At 48.2% G+C, this 20,133-nt stretch overlaps 1 protein-coding gene and 4 non-coding genes across 5 annotated transcripts; all 5 read left to right on the forward strand.

The window, feature by feature from the left end:
• On the forward strand, nucleotides 1-160 carry LOC132248074 (U1 spliceosomal RNA). The gene has a single exon (XR_009459426.1). It is a non-coding gene; the product is annotated as a U1 spliceosomal RNA (small nuclear RNA).
• An 8,968-nt stretch (nucleotides 161-9,128) lies between these two features.
• Nucleotides 9,129-18,791, forward strand: RPS3 (ribosomal protein S3). The gene is made up of 7 exons (XM_006260561.4): nucleotides 9,129-9,236; nucleotides 10,599-10,729; nucleotides 11,748-11,841; nucleotides 13,343-13,437; nucleotides 14,248-14,435; nucleotides 16,510-16,705; nucleotides 18,722-18,791. Exons 1-6 carry the CDS (start codon nucleotides 9,207-9,209, stop codon nucleotides 16,701-16,703), a joined length of 732 nt encoding a protein of 243 aa, XP_006260623.1. The 5' UTR covers nucleotides 9,129-9,206; the 3' UTR covers nucleotides 16,704-16,705; nucleotides 18,722-18,791.
• Nucleotides 13,716-13,863, forward strand: LOC132248025 (small nucleolar RNA SNORD15). The gene has a single exon (XR_009459380.1). It is a non-coding gene; the product is annotated as a small nucleolar RNA SNORD15 (small nucleolar RNA).
• LOC132248026 (small nucleolar RNA SNORD15) lies at nucleotides 15,974-16,120 on the forward strand. The gene has a single exon (XR_009459381.1). It is a non-coding gene; the product is annotated as a small nucleolar RNA SNORD15 (small nucleolar RNA).
• On the forward strand, nucleotides 17,949-18,090 carry LOC132248027 (small nucleolar RNA SNORD15). The gene has a single exon (XR_009459382.1). It is a non-coding gene; the product is annotated as a small nucleolar RNA SNORD15 (small nucleolar RNA).
• Nucleotides 18,792-20,133: the final 1,342 nt, after the last annotated feature.

A 20,133-nucleotide genomic window follows, 5' to 3' on the forward strand; every position in this document is an offset into this window, starting at 1 on the left:
CTGTTTTTCTAATAAAATATATATTAAAAAAAAAAGGTTTTCCCAGGGCGAGGCTTGCCCCTTGCACTCCGGGCCTGCTGACCCCTGCGATTTCCCCAAATGCGGGAAACTCGACTGCATAATTCGTGGTAGTGGGGGACTGCGTTCGCGCTCTCCCCTGGTGTCATTGGTTAAAAGCAGAGTTTGCTATGGTTGAGGAGTCTCGTCAGTGCAGCGTGCGCAGGGGCTTCTGGGAAGTGGAGTTTCTCTGCTTTTCTCTTTGCTGCCCTTTTCCTGGTGCTGCTGCTCGTGAGTTTCTATGAGTCTCGTGTGCACATGCATACGTAGGCAGACAATGAGAAACACAAACATCTAACCTTCTTTAATTAATACCTTTTATAAGACCGCCTGAGACACTACAAACAGATATATATATATATATATATATATATATATATATATATGTTTCTAATTTTGCAAATTTTTATTTCAATTCATTTTTTTAAATTAACAAAATATATAACATAAAACTAACAGGCGGTGAGGCTGAGGGGCATCCTTCAGGCAGCGGTGGCTGCGGATACCTCAGACGAAATGCAATTCAAATGGTGCTGCATAGTGGAGGGTTGCACCCCTGCCTTACCGGAGCCTAGTCCTTAGCTTCCCGCTGGCTGGCTTCCCATGGAAGGGTCTGGGCTGCACCGTGATTTTATGGAAATGGGAGACACCTCCCGTTTGCTTCTGCGGCCACACGGCTGAGGGCAAGTGAAACTCGGGGACATCTGAACACCAAGCCTCCGGGCTTGGGCCTGCATGTAGGATGCCTGCCAAAGGATTTGGCCCCAGGCTCAAAAGTCTGGGGTGGAGGATACTTGCCGGTAGTAGGGCCATGTAAGGCTTTTGGACGATTCAAAGGATTCAGAACTGATCTGGCTAATTTGACTTAGAACATGAAACATTTTCCAAAAAACAAAAACCCTGCACCCCGCACCCTACAGGGCTGTACCTGGCACCCCCTGGTTTAGAGCAACCTGGAGTAAAAGCTTCTTGGGCTTTTCTTTTAGGCCAGAGATTTGACTGACCTGGCGGGGGAGAGACCCATCTTCTCCATCTGGGAGTCTGCAGGGGAGGAGACTCGCCCACGGTTGCACCATGCAGACATGAATGATTGAGCTCTGCTCTGTCAAAATCTGGAATTTAATTCAGAACTGGTTTGGGTCTGGAAACAACATTAAAAAGAAAAAAAATAGGACTGTCCCAGGAAGCAGCTCAGTTGGTCAGGATGTGGCAGAGGCCCGAGCGGGCAGACGGGGGTTGAGGGGGGTCCCGAAGGAGAAGATGTTCCCTCCTGCCCGGTCTGGGAAGGCAGCAGGATGCTGCTGCGGTTGTGCAGCAGCAATGGCCACTCGGGGCCTCCTGGAAGGAACAATTGAGGCCTGAGTCCAGCGTGGGGCATGGAGCTGCTTGCTCCATGGCAGCCCCTGAAGTCTTGTTTAGAGGGGCGCGCTGAGGCCGAGTGAGGTCTACGAGGGTTTGCAAGGTCCTGGAGCATTTTTGGAACATAAGCGAGCTACAAAATGAAGCTCCAAAGACCCTGACAAATCACCATGAGATGCAGGAGGTGATTAGAGCAAGGGATAGACTATTGCTCATGGATGTACACCCTGGGGACAGCTGCCAGGCCATGGGAACAAATCCTTCCCAGGGACCTGCAGAACGATGGCAGGGATTTGAACTGGCAGGTGGCATCCAGCACTCCCCGTGTGAGCGCTGAGATGCAGAGACCCGGGAGTCCCACTGGACTGACCCAGGCGAACCTGGTGGTGAGAGGAGGAAACAGTCGACCACATCCTCTCGAGCTGCCCGTACAACAGGGAGGTGTCAGAAAGAGTCAGCAAACTCCTCCAGATGGTGACAGGGGTCGAAATCCTAACCAGAGAGGCAGCGCGGTTCAGCCACCTGTCCAAGCACAAGGGACCCAACAGCTCACTTCAGCCAGTTCATCTCGTGCTTCAGGAAAACCCTGAGGAAGACCAGGAACCTGCTCATGTACAGGCACATCAACCACCCAGACAGACTGTGCCAAAATGGGGGTGAGTGAGCTCCAGCTGTACAGACCGGTGGAAGAAGAAAGAATGGCACAGACTGTTCAGGGATGGGACCTCCAGAGAAGAGGAGGATGACGATAAAGAAGAGACCAACGATGAAGATACAGAAGATGAAAACGATGGGAAGGAAGATGATAAGGAAGATGGGGACTTTGGGGGTGGAGGTGTGAAAGGATTGGGGAACAAAACAGAGGGATTATCAAGGGGAATGGGGAGAGGAAGGGGGGATGTGGCGGATTTTTGTGTAATTGTAATGGTTATGGGAGATGGCGATGGCCAAACAGAGGCGTGAGAGTGCAGGTGTGCAGGTGCATTTATTGTAACGGGAATGATAATGGTCAGCTGTAGACATGTGTTACTGTAATTTGCCGTGCCAGTCTCTGGTCAGGTGCTTACTTTTTCCTGACCGGCCGACAACTTCTGCTCCCTTGCGAGCCAACAGTTTGGACTGCTACATTCACTCTTAAAGATATTGAGTGTTCTCGCTTGCCACACCTTTGATGTCGAAAAGGTAAGGGAGGAAGATCTTGTCCTTGTCTTCCTTGGTGTCTTTTGGAGTCGCACATAGTGCTGTCAGACCTGGGGCTCCACCTCCCCTACACCCTGCCTCGTGCCAATCTGATGTTTCAAGGTTGTTTCCGGTAAGTATGGTTCCAACCAGTTCTTCTTGATTATTTCTTACCACGATAGTGGCAGACAGAGCATAAAGTCTCTGTCTTCTACTACAGTGTCCAAATACAGCCCTTCTGCCCTTAACTGCACTTAATCCAACTTAAATCTCCCTTCTCAAGGTAAATGGGGTTTGGGCACCCTGACAAGGGTGCTAATGACTCCTTTTACTCATGGTCTTGCTGCTTTTCTGCCTGTTTTCTTCCAGGGTTGTCGTCGCTCCAGCTCCAGTCTTCCAGCTCTGGCATCCACATCTGCTGCTCCCGTGAGTACACTGGTTCCTCCAGGCCAGCTCTAGTGTATAGCCATCCTGTCTCTCACTTCCACCAATTGCTTCTGCCGGGGCACTCGTCTCACCGTGCAGTGTCTCATCTCGTAGCAGGATCATTTTTCCTGCCACAGTTACAGATGGTTAAGTGAATTGTGTCGGTCACAAGATGGGATGACAAAAGTTTAGCTGTGTATATGTATTTATTTATATAGAGACAGAGAAACATATATTTTTCTGAAAATAAAAGGGGGGGGGCACCCTGTTGGCTCATATTTAGCTTAGTGTCCATTGTGCCCCTAGGTCCTTTTCTGCAGAGCTGCTGCCCAGCCAGTCAGCCCCCAGCCTGCATCGGTGCATAGGGTTGCTCCGTCCAAAGTGCAGGATTTTGCACTTGTCCTTATTGAACCTCATGAAATTCCTTTTGGCCCAATCCTCCAATTTGTCCAGGTCACTCTGAGTCCTAGCCCTACCCTCCTGTGTATCTATTGCTCCCCCCAGCTTGGTGTCACCTGCAAACTTGCTGAGGGTGCACTGCATCCCATCTTCCAGGTCGTTGATGAAAACATTGAACAAAACCAGCCCCAGGTCCGACCCCGGGGGCACTGCACTTGATACCGGCTGCCATCAAGTTAGATGGCAGCCAGATGCCTGTCCAGATGCCAACTAGACATCGAGACTTTGATTGGTACCCTTTGAGCCTGATGTTCCTTTTCAATTTCTGCATATATCCTTGCAGCTGTCATGGACCTTGAGACTATGAAACCGGCAACTTATCAGTCTCATCACTGTATTCAGCTGTGTACAAGTGACTGGCCTCTCTCCCATACTCTGGCCTTCAAGCCCATGATGTGCCTTTGAGGAGGAGATGTCTTCGGTGCGTTGTGTGAGCTGTATAGGTAGGCATGAACTCGCTGACATAATTCGATAAGCTTGGCATATCTTGCGTTCCCTGTTATCTTCGGGTGATGGCATGTTCAGTATCTTTGATTCATCAGGGCCATTTGCTTTTGAGGTCAGCATGCACTCTCCTGCTTTCTGGACACATTTTAGCATCGTGGCTGGGTTTGGTCCAGATTCTGCATAGTTGCAGGGAACTTTCCATATTTAAGATAGCGGCCACATCTGTCTATCACTGCTTCCTGCTCTTTGTCCTGGCCCCGTTTACTTTCTTTCAACTTTTCCCTTGATCGTTTCATAATTGTACTGGGGCCCCTGCTACACATTACATATAATATGCCATTAAGTGGTGAATTGTGCAATACATTTAGGCCAGCCACACATGCAAAGAAAGACTGGCCACAAATACAAGTAATTATCACACAATAAAGGTGACTCTCCAGCTATAAAAAGAGCCAGATGTCTACAAAGTTAGTGCTTGCAAACGTGTGACAACTCTACAGCTGGTTTCTCTCCGGTTTTAATTTGAACGTGTCACAGGGCCATTGAAGTCATGTGTTTATTTCCCTTCTTCTAGGCTTTTTATTTGTGTTTCTGGTTGTTCTCCAGCTGGTATATACTCATTGTCAGATCCTTCTCTCTTAGTAATTGCTCATGGATTTTTTTCGTGCTTGCACCCCAGGACAATCTGCTCTGTTACAGATGTTCTCATTCTGAACATACACCTCTCCTAAGCACTATCGTTTTTGAACTGCACAAACATCCTCACATATTTGCATTATTTCTGTAATGTTTTCCTCCTCCTCCCCTTTCCGTGCTTGTATGGGAGGCACTAGATGCATTCAGGGCTTCATTGCCAGGAACTGTGAAGAGCAAAACAATCTTTTGCTCATCCTCTGTGCCCTGTGTCCTTCACCTACACAGAGCCATAATTAGCCATGTCAGTTTGAAGTCAAGTAAAAGGCAGCATAGATTTGCACCTTCTTATAGACTAGGCCAGTGATTCTTAATCAGGGTGTTGTCAGATCCTTTGAAGGCTGCCTCCACGCGTGAGGAGACAAGTAAGACAAAGTTCTTTGGGTGAATCTGATAATCTGATATCTTTTATTAGACCAACTTAAATAGTTGGAAAACAATTATTAAGCAAGCTTTCGGGTTCAAAAACCCTTTGTCAGGCTAAGGAGGTTTCAGCAGTTGGTGTGTGCTCTTCCTGGATGCAATGAAAAGTAAAGAAGCCAGGGGCTGGGCTGGGCTGCATGCAAGACAGGTCGTCAGTGAAAATGTAGATTGAGGAGTCAATGGGTGAGAGACAGGCTGGGAGCGGGGGGGTAGAGAGAGAGAAGGGAGATGAGTAGTGGAGAGATACCTGGGGAGTCAGACGTCAGGCAGATTATAATGTATCATAAATCCAATGTCTATATTTAGTCCATGATTTTTAGCATCCAGGAGGTTGATGAAGTGCAGTTCATAGGCTCGTCTCTGGGACGTGTTTTGTAAATTCCCTTTGAGGATCAGGACTGAGAGATTGGAGAGAGAGGGGTTTTCTCATGAGAAAGGTGCCTGCACCGGTAATTGGGTATTTCTGACTTTGATGGATTTCTGGTGTGCGTTCATTCTGGTGCGCAGTTGTTGTCTGGTCTTTCCTACGTATCTTCCATCAGGGCATTTGGTGCATTGGATGAGATATATTACATTTCTGGAGGTGCAGCTGTAAGACCCAGGGATGCTGATGGCTCTGTTGTGGGGTGTCGTAATAGTGGGGGGGTGGAGATGTGTTGGCAGGTTTGGCATTTCTTGTCCTGGCACGGTCTGGATCCTTTTGGTGTGTTCTGGGCTTGAGGAAGTTTGCTTCTGGTGATGAGGTTGGCGAGGTTCGGTGCTTGTTTGAAGGCTAGGATGTGTGGCTCTGGGAAGAGCTCTTTAAGAATAGGGTCTCTGTCTAGTATGGGTTGCAATTGTTTGAGGATTTTCCGTACAGGTTCAAGGGAGGGGTGATGTGTCATAACCAGCGGCGTGAGATTTGCGGGGGGTTTTCTTCTGTACTGCAGCAGTTCTTCACATGGTAACCGGGTGGCTCTTTCAAATGTGAAATACTTAAGGAGCTCCTGGAGGAGCTGGATGGGTACAAGTCAGCAGACCCGGATGACCTCCATCCACGGCTGCTGAAAGAATTGGCCAGTGTCATAGCTGAGTCGCTGGCATGGCTGTTCGAGCACTCGTGGTGCTCCCGCCAGGTCCCTGAGGACTGGAGAAGGGCCAATGTGGTGCCCATTTTCAAGAAAGGGAGAAAGGATGAGCCGGGTAACGTTAGACCAGTCAGTCTTACCTCTATTCCTGGGAAAATGCTAGAGAAAATAATCAAAGAACACATTTGTGCCGGCCCAGCAGGGGAAATGATGCTGAGGGGAAACCAGCACGGGTTTGTCACAGGTAGATCCTGCCTGACAAACCTTGTAGCCTTCTATGACCAGGTCACACACTGCCTGGACGCGGGAGCCGAGGCTGATGTCATCTTCCTGGACTTTAGGAAGGCCTTCGACACAGTCTCGCACCCTATCCTCATTGGGAAGCTAGCAGACTGTGGAGTGGACGCCTGCACGGTCAGGTGGGTGGCCAACTGGCTTAGGGACCGCACCCAGAGAGTGGTGGTGGATGGGTCCTTCTTGGCCTGGAGGGAAGTGGGCAGTGGGGTCCGATAACACCACGCTGAAAGAAGCCTCGACGGCAGACTCCAGCACCTGTGGGATAGGTATACCTGACTCTTGTAGCTCGCTACTCTGTGTGTGTGTGTGTGTGTGTGTGTGGGCGGGGGGGGGGGACCAGCCCCAAGATTTATGATTTAACTTCATTACAGTGTTTCAATCCGCCTAATAAATCAGAATTTTAAGGATCCTGAGTTGGACATTTGTAGCCAACATCACCTAGCTGGGAGGTCTTCAAGAAGAGGCTAGATAGTCACCTGGCTGGGGTCATCTGACCTCAGTCCTCTTTCCTGCCGGGGGACACGATGATCCATTGTGGTCCCTTCTGACCCTACAATCTATGAATCTATGAATCTATGTGCAATGTATCTCTCTGGAGGAGTGTCCTTGCTGGGTGAAAGCCTTTTTAAGATTGGTGAGGTGGCGATCCCAGGTGTTCTCTTCAGTGCAAATGCGGTGGGATCTGAGGGCTTGGCTGTATATCACAGCTTTCTTGGTGCATGTGGGGTGATTGCTGGTTCTGTGCAGATATGCATGTTGGTCTGTTTCTTGTATACTGTGGTCTGTATTTTACCATTCTGAATCCTGATCATCGTGTCTAAAAAGGAGCTGTTGGTGCTGGAGTATTCGAGAGAACGTTGGATGGAGGGATGACGATTGTTAAATTTCTGATGGAACTCAATCAGAGATTGTACGTTTTCAGTCCAAATGATGAAGATGTCATAGATATATCTTAAATATAGCAAGGGTTTGCGGGTGCAGTTCTTCAGGAAGTCTTCTTCCAGGTGGCTCATAAAAAGGTTGGCATACTGTGGGGCCATTTTGGTGCCCACAGCTGTTCCCATCATCTGGAGGAAGTGTTGGTTATTAAAAGTTAAATTGTTGTGTGTGAGGATGACATGTATAAGGTCAGTAATATCTTTGGGTCTGTAACCTGAGTTGTAATCTTGTTCCTGTAGATATGTAAGGCAGGCGTGGATGCCATCCTGGTGTGAGATGTTGGTGTATAGGCTGGTAACGTCCATGGTGGCTAGGAGTGTGTTGCTGGGAAGGTGGTCTATGTGTTTAAGTTTCTGTAGAAAGTCTGTGGTGTCTTGTACAAAACTTGCTCTGTGGGTGGCAAGTGGTTTTAGGATTGATTCAACGAAACCTGATATTTCCTCAGTTAGGGTCCCATGGTTGGATATGATAGGTCTGCCAGGGTTCCCTTGTTTGTGGATTTTAGGGAGCATGTAAAAAGTCCCTGGGTTAGGTAGCGGGGGGATCAAGGTCTGTAGTTTTTCTTGTAGTCTTGATGGAAGTAAGGCGTGAGGAGATAAGTAGACAAGCTAAGCAAATAAACCCGATTCAGGCTTGTCCCTGCCTTTACAATTCCCCCACCTCCACTGCCCAGCCCCTCTGTAAGGACGCCAACACTAATATATGAATTCTGCTTTTAACATTGGGTGTCACTTGATTCACAAAGTTAATGGGGGGCGGGGTCCAGAAAGGTTGAGAACCACTGAACTAACCAAAGTAGATCTAGCTGTCTATCTATCGATCTACTTTGGGGTGTGTGTGTATGTGTGTGTATATGTGTATATATATATATAGAGAGAGAGAGAGAGAGAGAGAGATTGTGTGTATATAGTGTGTGTGTGTGTATGTGTGATGCATATATAGTGTGTATGTGATCTTTAGTATGAGTGTATGTGTAATGCATATATAGCGTGTGAGTGAGATCTTTAGTCTGGGGGTTTGGGGGTGTGCAATGCCTATAGCGTGTGTGCAATGCACAGATATACTATGTGTGCACATGTGCAGTGCATATAGTGTGCGCATGTGCGCAATGCATAGTGTGCGCAATGCATGTATAGTGTGCACGTGTGCGCAATGCATAGTGTGCATGTGTGCAATGCATATATATAGTGTGTGTGCAAGGCAGTGTGTACATGTGTGCAACGCATATATATATATATATAGTGTGCACGCAATGCATATATAGTGTGTGCATGTGTGCAATGCATAGTGTGTGTGTGCCTGTGTGCAATGCACAAATATATATAGTGTGTGTGTGTGTGTGTGTGTGTGTGTGCAATGCATACAGAGTGTGTGTGTGACCTTTAGCTAGTCTGCGCAGTTGCAGTCTTCCCCGTGCAGCCCCGCGCCCACAGGCAGGCATCAGCACTGCCCTGCACAGCGCCCGCCTGTTCCGCCACACCCGGAAGTAGCCGCTTGTCCAACCCCTAGTGAATGCCACACTTCCTGAAAATGGACACTCTACATCTGCGGGAGGACTTGCTCTATGGCAGTGGGTGAACCAAGCCTTTAAACCCAAACCAAACGCGTGAAGCTGCGTGTGCGCGCGGGGCCTTGCACGTGATGAGCCCCGGGTGCGAATTCACCCCGCGCGCCGTCACCACGGGCACGCTGCGGGGCTGGCACCCTAGGCTGAAGGCTTGTCCTGGAGAGACTACATTTCCCAGCAACCCCCGCTCCCCTCGGCCCACGTGATCTCTCTCGCTCAATGGGAAGCAGCGACGGGGTTTATATTTCCCCTCGGGAGCGGCGGGCCCTTCTTTTCCCAGCCGGCGCGGGAAGATGGCGGTGCAGATCTCCAAAAAGCGCAAGGTGGGCGCCGCGGGGCGGGTTCCCGGGCTCGCGGGGCGGGGCCATATCGGCGGGGCCGGGCGCGGCGGGGGCCCGGGCAGGGTTTGGGGTCGGGAGTGGCGGGGACAAGGCGGCGGCGGGGGCGGATGGAAGCGGATGGAGGCTCGGCCTGGCCTGGCCGGCAACATGGCGGCTCCTTGCATCTTGTGTGGGAGGGGGGATTACGTAGGGGGGTTACGTAGGTGGGGGAGGGGGGCTGCAGCGCGTGGGGCAGAGCGCGCTTGCACGTGTGTCCGGGGTGCAGCTCTGCCTCCCCCAGCGGGGCCAGGGCTCTGCTGCACCCCCTGGGCCCGGGCAGGTGCTCTGGGTGCAGCCCAGGGAGCCCTTCCCCAGGTGCACGCACCAGCTGAGCGTGGCGGGAAGTGGTCGGGTCCTATCTGTGTCTGGGTGACTTCAGCAGCAAGCAGGTTGCAGAGGAGATGGGTCCTACGAAACGTAACCCCGAGCGCATGTTAGCTGCCCAGCGGGTGCCGTTCCAGTCTGGAAGTCTTTCGAGGATAGTTGAACCTTAAAATCCAGTTTGGCCAGCACTGTTTAGGAAGTCGTTCGATAGTGGTTATACATCCGCTCGTTCTGGAGCAGCCCGAGTGCAAGCCGGTGCTGGAAGGAAGCGACCTGCTCCTAAAGTTATGCTGACCGGCGTGTTTTCCGGGGTTATTGCCACCCAAGGTTTGCAGAGAACAGCAGCGCAGTGATCCAGGGTGGCCCTGCCGGCCTCCTCAATCGGGTCCTGAACTGAGAGCATTTCATAGAGAAGTGGGAGCTGGTAGAGATGCGCAGGCGTCGTGTCCAGTCCGACCGCCTGCATGAAGCGAGATCCTCCATGTTCAAACAGTGCTGTCCAGTCTAAAGTTGACATAAGACTGTCTACCCTGATACCTAGCACCCTAACTTGTCGTAGGGAAAGCAGGGGAGCCGTGGTGGTCGATGCCCTGCTTCTGTGAAATGTTAGTGTACGCTTAAGAGATCCCAGGTAGATGGCTGTGCCCTCACTTCAGAGAAGGCAACCCACTTCCCGCCCAGTCTATACTGGCTTGACCACGGGGTAAAATTCCTTCCTGACACCAAATTTGACAATCAGTCTGATCCTGAGCAGAGGGGCAAGAAAGACCCTCTAACCAGGAGCCTCTGGCTCTGGTCCCAGCAGGAGCATTGACACAGTTGGAGCCCAGTCGGAGTCCCCAGCTTTGATTGTAACCAGAGGAAGGCTTAAAAAACACCCTGCCATATGTAGCAGAAAGCAGGGGGTAGGAAGGAGAACGAGCAAAACAACACAGTCGGTTTTGTTGAGCAGAGTTTGACCAGGTCTGTTTCCTTTTCTAGTTCGTGGCGGATGGTATCTTCAAAGCCGAGCTGAATGAGTTTCTGACTCGTGAACTGGCCGAAGATGGGTACTCCGGAGTAGAGGTCAGAGTGACTCCAACCAGGACTGAAATTATCATCCTGGCTACCAGGTGAGGGAAGCGTGCTTTGAGCTCTTTGATGCTGTTTAGAGTTGTGTTTGACTCTTGTCTGTGTGTTTCGTTTCTTTGGGAAGGTGGCAAAAAGAAATTACAGGAAGAAATTAAGGCAACCCTCTCCCCTCACCACCAGTCAATATCAATTTGACCATGGGGTAGAAGTCCTTCGTGACCCCAAATACACTGATCAGTGTGACCCTGAATGGAGGGGCGAGACTAGCCAGGAACAGGCCTCTGGTTTTGATCCCAACAGGAGCATTGGCATGGCCCGGTCACAGAGGGCATTTTTACACGTGCGAGCACTGCGGTGCCGGGTGCTTTGAAAAGTCCTCGACACTGCGAGGCTTGCAGTTGTGTAAGCGGTGAAACGTGCATCAGCACTGAGAAAATAGCGGTGGTGCGCTTTTGAACTAAAACACATCGGAGGCGCTGTAGTTCAAAAGCGCACCACCGATGTTTTCTGTGTGCTGACGTGGATTTTGCCACTTACACAACTGTATGTGACACAGCACAGTTTGCCTCCGCTTGCATGCAGAGCAGTTTCGATTAATTGAGTCTGCTCCGAAGCAGCGAATCTCCGGCTTTTGCAGGACAAAGAAGTATGTGTATAAATGCCCAGAAGGCTTAAAAAACCACCCTGCTACGTATAGCAGAAAGGGAGTGCAGGGATGACCACCACTGGGAAGGCGGCAAACAGAAATAATGGGAGGAAATTAAGGGAAGACTATTGGCTATTAGGAAAACCTTCCTGGAAATGAGAGTAAGTAGCAGGATTGTCTTTCAAAAAATAATAGATACCCGATTCTGATCGGTCACTTAAAACTGGACTAAAGCAAACACTAACACTTGGATCGGATCATTAAAGGTTTTCATGTGTTGGATTCTGTTGACGTTCATGGAAGTTAAGTGACAGGCATTGAAGGTAGCTTTGATCTAGGTTATGTTCTGTAAAACAATATGTTCAGTTTCAAATCCAGGTTGTAATAATATGTCTATTCTTTTTTCTTCACAGAACTCAGAATGTTCTGGGTGAAAAAGGTCGCCGTATCCGTGAGCTGACGGCTGTTGTGCAAAAGAGGTTTGGCTTTCCTGAGGGAAGTGTTGAGGTGAGTTTCTTCTGTTTTGTTGATGCTTTAAAATGGGCCTTGCTTTTGCTTTATATTCAAATGGGTTGGATAACAGTTTAAAGGGCACCCATTTGAAAAGCTGGTGTCTGTTGGCAGATGTTTTGCCCATTGTCATGGCCACAACTATTAGTTATAGTTCTGAAAGATTAGCGAATGCTCTTCTTGTTGCGGATGTTGCCTTGTTTCCTGAATTTGCTACAGTGATCGTTACCACTTAATGCTTCTGCCTCGAAGCACGCTGCCATGGCGTGTCCTTGAGCATTTGCCTGGGGAAAGTAGGGCAGACAGTCCTGACCTAGAGTATGGAAATCAGCCTGGCTGAAGTGCTAACACAATGCTGGTTTCTTGCTATAGCTCTTTAACAGGAGTAAGTAACTCTGTGTTATAGTTCAGGAGTCAAATGCTATGCCTTGGCCACACTAGTACTTTAGGGGTCTGAAGCTCATTGAATTCTAAATAAATAGGTATTGCACAAATAAGAAACATCCAGCATTACACTTAGCCAGGATTAAAATGCTTGAGCATCAATTATCCAGCTTTTATGGAGCTTTGAAAGCTTCCTTGGTCAGTAGGATTAGCCCATGACTGTCCCCATGGCCGACTGGTGCCTCCCCGGGGCGGGCACCAGATCGCCGATGGAGGGGTCTCCAGTGACTGATCGCCGAGCCAGTGGCTAAACTGGGAGTGCACTTCCAGTTTCGTGGCTGGCGCTTCCAGTGGGTGCGTGTGCACCTGCTATGCATTGCCAACGACCATCCCCTTCATTGTTCTTTGGACTGTCCTCTGAAGCATCTGGTACTGAGTATGGCAGGTGGTGCTGGACTGGATTGGCAGCCAGCTGGTGGGATCTCTTAAGACAAGTCTATTTTCCACACTGCACAAGTCTTAACAGCTTAGAGATTTTAAAGAAGCTGCCTTAGGATGAGTGTATGGCTCCACCATTGAGGCTCACCGTATGCATTACCTTAATAAGTCTGCTTGCAACTTCATATTTTGACCATGATTTTTTTTTTTTAAATTAAGTTTTCAGTCATCGCAGCATGCGGGCAATGTCTGCAGGTTGCTTCTGCAAGCACTGCCAGGCATTCCAGGCCCCCTTGGAAGATAACATCACCAATGTAGTCTGAACTTGGACACATTGGAAAGATTACATCTCCAAGGCTGTCGGATGCTCTAGGCACGCTTGGGTAGGAAGCACCTCCTGGACTGCACTAGGCATGTCTTGATGGGCCGTCAGATGACGCTAGGATGCTTCAAAGCAAGGAGTAGAAGACAAGCAGCAAAGCCCTTCAAAGCCTCAGTGCAGTGTGTATGGGTAAAGATCCTGCAGATGTGTAAGTATCAGGAACTAACTGGGTTACCGGGTGTTATAGAGAGGAGCACAGAGGTTGATATGGAGCTCTGGTAGCTTGTATGCAGGACAACATCATCTGTAAATGGTTGCAGTCCCATTTTCTGAGCACCTTGTTCTGTTTTGCAGCTCTATGCTGAGAAGGTGGCCACGAGAGGCCTGTGCGCTATTGCCCAAGCAGAGTCACTGCGCTACAAACTTTTGGGAGGCTTAGCAGTGCGTCGGTAAGTAAGATGTGTAATGCATATTCCATGGATGTAGTAGGGTAGACAAGTGACACGGGGCTAGGAATATAGTGTTGAGGAAAATCCCAAACACCATCTTTTATTCCTAAATTTGGTCTCTAATGGGCTACCTGGATGAGGATAAACTTCATCTTTGTGGTGTCAGCCATATATATAATGCTTCTAATTAGACCCTCTTGGTAAGAAATGAGGTTGAAAGTAAATTCCAAAGAATGGAGCATTGGTCTCAAACACCCTGAGGTCTGTTTCTCATGTCCCTTCAGTGATGATACGATGACGAGTCAGAAAAGGATCTCCCCTGCTGAGGGCAGCCTGCTCAGTGTCATGTTCTGTGATGCTGTGTTTGGATTCCTTAGCAGGAGTGTCCTCTTCCATGGATGATTTAGAGGCATTTGTCTGAGAAGGGAGAGGCAGGCATGTTTTCCATTTGAGAAGTATTTGTACTGCTGCTTCTATTTCCCACAGCCCTTTGGGCCAGGCCCTGTTCATGTGGGACACTTGCAGCTGAAGCGCAAGATGCTGCGGGCTCTCAAACTAAGGTAGCAACATTAGCCACTTCATTGCAAAATTTCCAGCAGCCTGTCTGGTGTAGAGAAGGCTTTGGACAGACTGCACTGTGATCAGCCTTGGCTTATCTGAAAGGCTTTCTCAAAGGGCAGAATGAGCTTTATTTCCAAATACGGCTTTGTCAACACAGCAGTTGGTGGCAAATTCCACAGTTGTGGTATTGCATGCATTAACGGTAGGCGAGAGTCTGTATAACCTACCGAATATTTCCTTTCCTTGAAGAGCCTGCTATGGTGTCCTCCGCTTCATCATGGAGAGTGGCGCCAAGGGTTGCGAGGTGGTTGTGTCTGGCAAACTCAGAGGCCAGAGAGCCAAGTCCATGAAGTTTGTGGATGGCCTGATGATCCACAGTGGAGACCCTGTAAACTACTACGTCGATACAGCCGTGCGCCACGTCCTTCTCAGGCAGGGTGAGTACTTGGAGTTTGTATCCCCTCTGCAGCTTCCTATAATAGTGCTTCAGAGCCAGAAAAGTCTTAACTGCTGCTTGCCCATTCCTCTAGTTGAATAGGGGAATTGGCCGCTTCTACGATTTTAGCACGTTACCTGTTCTGCAAAGCAGAGACTGCTGCTAGCCTCTTGAGTGTATGCTCTTCATTGCACTTGGCCCCTTGATAGTTTAAAGGTCAGGGTTTTTAGTCACTTGTATCTTATGTCATATAGACCATGGTGTGTGCTTGTACTGTAAAAATTAATGGGGAAATCAAAGCGCAGGCTCCTTTCAGCTGACAGGATCAGTCTTTACTGTATCACCAGAATCAAGAGTGAGGCCCCCAGTGATGTTGTGACCCACTTGCATTTTTGTCTGCTTTCCCGCAACAGAGATGCTTGCTTTGTCACCTTGGGTGTTTAAACAACTGCATTTGAAATTTTCCAGTGCTTAGTGCGTGGAAAAAGCAAATCTTCCAAGTGCCTCTTAACTTCACTCTCCTCAGTCTTGAGAGATTGGGTAGGACAGTCTTCTCCATACTGCAGCATAAAGTGTGAAGCGCCCAGGTTGTGGATTCTTCATCCATGGGGGTTTCTTGATAGGGCTGGTCAGGCAGGAAATAAGAGTGCAGAATGCCCTTTTACTGGTTTTTTTGAAGTTTATAAGATCTAAAAGGGATTTTTGCTTCAAGATTTGAATTCTGTTCGCACTTTTCCTGGAACATTGCAAATACGGGTGCACTGATAGAGATTTTGGGGTTGATACCAATAGCCAATTTTTTTTAAGGAGGCATGTTGGCTGATGCCAGTCTGATTCCTGATACAGCTGCGTGCAGCTGGTGTGTTGTGGTGGCAGAGAGGGGCACAGAGGGGCAGATCAGCGCTTCCCTGATTTGCCCCCTTCCCAGCGCTGCCACTGCCTGTCCTGAGCACAGCCCAGCCCTTGCCCAGAAGAATTGCAGCTACACATGCTCAATGGCATTTATCAGCCAAATTATCAGCTGCATCAGGCCGATTTCCAATACAGCCAATATCGGTGCCAATCCAGTATCAGACTGCTGTATCGGTGCACCTCTAGTTGTAATGTTTCCATGCAGTGACCCCATATTTTGCAGCCTCTGGTATTTTCTCAGTCACAAAAGAAGTCTGAGCAAACACAATGAAAGCGCACTTTAGATGACGGAAGAGGTAATGGAATTAGTTTGAGTTACTGGAAGGAAGAGGAATTTTGGGCAGTGTTTTGAAATGTCTTGTTTTTACTTAAGTTGCATATCTGGTAATGTTGGGGGAAGATCCTATATTGAGTTTATCGTATTAAAAAAAGAAGAAAATAGCTGGGCACTCTCACCTAATATCTCTAGTCTGTCAAGAACTAGAGAAAAAACAGCAGACAAAACTACCTCTGCCCTCTTTATGGTGAAAGGAGGGGAAAGACTTGCCCTTACAAATCGAATTAATCATCTCTACCCCTGTAGAGCCGTTGGCCTGCCAGGAGCTCTGTAAAAGTGAACTGATATCCCTTCAGTGATGATACGATGACGAGTCAGAAAGGACACTCCTGTCTAAGCATCGCTCGTTCCGTGCCGCGTTCTGCGGTGCGGTGCTTGGGACGCCTTTGCAGGTTGTCCTGTTCACTGAATGATTTAGAGGCATTTGTCTGAGAAGGGATGCAGAAAGCAGCTTCTTTTAGTTGTCCAGCCAAGTGTTCTTGGTGTAGGAGGTGGGGTTTTATTTTGGTTATTTTTCAGGTTGTTTCAGTGTGGGGCATGAAACGATGCCGTTGGCAATGACTAAACAGAGTGAAGATACAGAATGAAAGAAAGTAAATACAGCAGGACACAATGTTAATGCTGATTAAGACCTAGAGCACAGTTTGACTAATGGGCCATAATTTAGATGCTGTCTTATGGGATGTATTTTACCAGCCTGTTTCTTAAATATTCACTAGAAAGTTGGAAACTTCCGCTGAACAAGCAGTGTTAGCAGTTGGGGCCTATTGCAAGGGGCCATACACCTGCCACTGACCTCCTGTTTCTTTCCTGAACTGTTTTCCAGGTGTGCTGGGTATCAAAGTAAAGATCATGCTGCCTTGGGACCCAAGCGGGAAAATTGGCCCCAAGAAGCCCCTGCCAGACCACGTCAGCATTGTGGAGCCCAAAGAAGAGATCTTGCCCACCACACCCATCTCAGAGCAGAAAGGTAGCAAACCAGAACAGCCAGCTATGCCTCAGCCAGTTCCCACAGCCTAGGGGTAAGTGACTTTATTCTGAAATGCCAAGAATTAACGTGATACACAATGGAAACTTTTATGGCCCGTGTTAGGAAAAAACTGCTTTGAGGCAGGGTTGCCCAGCTGGTGGCCCATGAGGAGTTAAGTTGTAGCCCCAAGGCTCTTGCCTGGTCATGGCTTGCCCCATCAGTTTTGACTGCAGCTGGAGTCTCCGTGCTCTCTCCCCCTCAGTATTTTGCTGCCTGCCTCTGTCTCAGAGGCTGTGGCTGGTGGAGCTGAAGGTCAGCCTGGGAGCATTTGGGGAAGCGGGAGGTTCCCAGGAACCCACGGCTTCCCCTGGTGCAGCCCATAGGACCTCTGGCCATGCATGCCTAGAAGTTGGACAGCCCTGCACTGAGGCATTAAACGACAGAGATTGGGAAGAAAGAATTGGATGAATTATCTGATCTCCCACTTTAATTCAGTTTCATTTGATTTAAAGATTCTGGCTAAAAGCCATGTTCCTGAAAACAACGTAACAGACATACAACCGTAATATAAATTTTAAGCAAAAATAACAGAAATGCAAATATAATAATAAAATGGGGCCAACCATTAGGGCATAATAATCTAATAATAATAATAAGAATGGACCAAACATTATTCCTACTCCTAGAATTGACATAATCAAGTACAAGTATAGTGATAAATCAGATCACAAATCTATAGAAGTGTTGTGCATAGGTCCACAATTGACACAGGAAAAAACAAATATAGTGATAAAGTTTATCAGTCATATCAACAGTAAAGGATGTTTAGCTCTGACTGAAGTGATCAGAGCTAAACATCCTTTACTGTTGATATGTTTAGCTCTGATTGCTTCAGTCAGAGCTCCCAGTCTTCATCCAGAGAATTTTATATTGGCCACTGAACATTTTCACTAGGCTGAAGTAAAGTTAACTGCTTTGTTACTTTGGAAATAAGCAGTGTTGGTAGTTTGTGACTTAATCTGAGCATAAATTAGTAGAGAAACACGTGTCATTATAAAAGCACCGTGGCTGGCCTGTTTAGATAGCATTTCTTGCCTTGAGGAGCAAGGAGGTGCGTTTCATTTTGTATTTCTCTTCTGTTTTAAGAGGCAGCCAGCAAAAGTAGTTAAGGCATGGCCCTAAGCACGTGCTGGAACGGGAAGTAAAGACAATAGATAAGAAACATGTTGGACTGGTGTGTGGAGAGCTGGGTGTTTCCCTGGCACTGTTGTGGTCTGAATCAGGTGGTTCCAGCCCTTCAGTGAGGATGAGATGACGAGTCTGAAAAGAGAGATCCTCGGCCCATTGTCCTTATCCATGTTACGTTCTGTATCACGGATGTCTGGACTTTGAGTCTGAGTCCTCTGCTGATGACTCAGAGGCATTTGTCTGAGAAGGGTTATTAGGTTATTAGGTCTCTTAGTAACCCAGTGTGCAAGTAGGGATGTCGAGTTTGGTGACAGTATGTGCTGAGTTGTGGCTCCTGGAGAGCCCTGCTGTTATCCCAGCACTCCCTTTGTCTTTTTATGCCCCAGATGTTTGGAGTAACTTGCCTGTTAATAGATACAGGCCCAGCTCCCTGTGTAGGAAGCATCTAAATGTGTGTGTTGGCATTTAGCGACACTGCATTCTGCGTTCTTCTAGTTTTAAAATGAACTGAATGGATTAAGATGCAATTTGACACTTTCCCACTAGTGTGACGGTGCAGAAAGAAAGACCTCCTGCACCGTCACACTAGTTTCACTTTTCAGGTGGTGATAAAGGATGGGCCTTATTAGCCTAGCATTTGAGAAACCTTCCAAGTCTTTTCTGACCTTCAAGTCCTGCGTGACCATGGTCAAATCACTCCATCCCTCTGGGCCTCTGACCCATCTGTTAAATAGGGTTAACTAGCACTGTCGTGCCTTCTGACTAGCACTCTTTAGCCTGGTTTGTAGCTAGTTTCAAACAGGCAGGATTATCTTGGGTTACTGTGGTTATTAAGTAAGTTCGCTACTGTAATAAAACCCTTTCTTGTTATTGCTTGTAGGGTTTGTCAGCACCTGGAATGAGAAGCTCAACAACCAGTGGAAGTCTCTTAATAAAATGATAAAAGACCATCTTTATGTGGAGACTCATCTCTTTGTGCAGGCTGGAGAAGTTCTGCTTTCCAGCTCTATGTGGGAATTACTCCTTGTTGAGTGTTTTCCAGCCCTGGGTTTTGTTTTCCTACCACCTCCTTGGAGTCGTCTGGTCAGAAGTCTGAATTAAGCAGAAATGGGCCAACCTAGTGATGTGCTCTGACTCTGAATAGAGAGCCAAAGCCACTAGCTGGTAATAAGGGCTGACATACATGAGACCCAAAACAGGAGTTCACGTCTCTTGGTGACACTTGTCTTACAGCAGCTGTCTTAATTTATTATTTTAGTCCTGAAGCACCTGCCTCCCTTCATGAAAGCATTCAGGGTGCAGAGGAATAGAATCTAGTAAAAATTAAAGGAAAGGAAGGGCCTGCTCGTGCTGGGGAGGGATATAAACCCTGCTGCTGCTTCCCATTGGGCCTGGGGGATCAGGGCTGTGGGAGAGCATGGTACGAAGGGAGGAATTTGGTGGAGTTTGCTTTCTGCCTTCGCATAGAAGTGTGGTGGGAGGGAGGTTGCCGGATTTTTTGTTTTGTTTCATGTCAAATTAGTTGCCTTATCAGTCCTTGGGGGCCTGGGTTGCAGTTTAGAAAGCCATATTATCATTTTTGATGAACAAATGATGTGCTGTCTCTGCCCTTGCCCTCGCCTCCACGCTGCTTACCTCCATCCCTCATTTGCATAAACACCTACCATACTCCAGGGACCTCTCCCCATTTCACAAATCAGGCAGACTATGTCAAAGTCATGCTAGGCTCAAGCTGCAGGCAGTTTGAAACACGAAACCAGAAATCACTTCCAGCAAGCACGTTTAATGTGCAGAGAAAAAAAACAAGACAAGCTTCTTTCCTGCCTTACACAGGAAATGCCTGCTCGAGAAGTACAGAAATTTGGTAAGGTGCTGCTTGCCCCTCTTTGCACCATCAGGCACATGAGGGTGAGCATAGGAATCCACTGCTGCTGTCCCCCTCCATAATTTGAACCCCAGCTCCTCCTATACCACCCTGCTCTGCATTCTGCACCCCCATAACTATGCTGCGTACCCCCTGCCACACCTATCTGCATACGGTCGCCATCACCCAACCCATAGTTTGCATGTCGATGGTGTACTTCTTCTCTTGCCACCCCTGTCCTATGTGGGATCCAGGGGTGGGGAATCTGCCAAGGGCAGGATCTACACTGGATACTTTATGGTTATTGGTTGTAGCTGTGTTGGTCTCATGATAGATAACACAGGCAGGCAAGGTTCTTTGGGTAGATGTGATATCTTTTATTACAGCATTTTTTTAACGGGTGGGTTGCAACCCAAAAGTGGGCTACA

Source organism: Alligator mississippiensis, chromosome 1, assembly GCF_030867095.1.
Source record: "Alligator mississippiensis isolate rAllMis1 chromosome 1, rAllMis1, whole genome shotgun sequence".
Classification (NCBI taxonomy): Eukaryota; Metazoa; Chordata; order Crocodylia; family Alligatoridae; genus Alligator; species Alligator mississippiensis.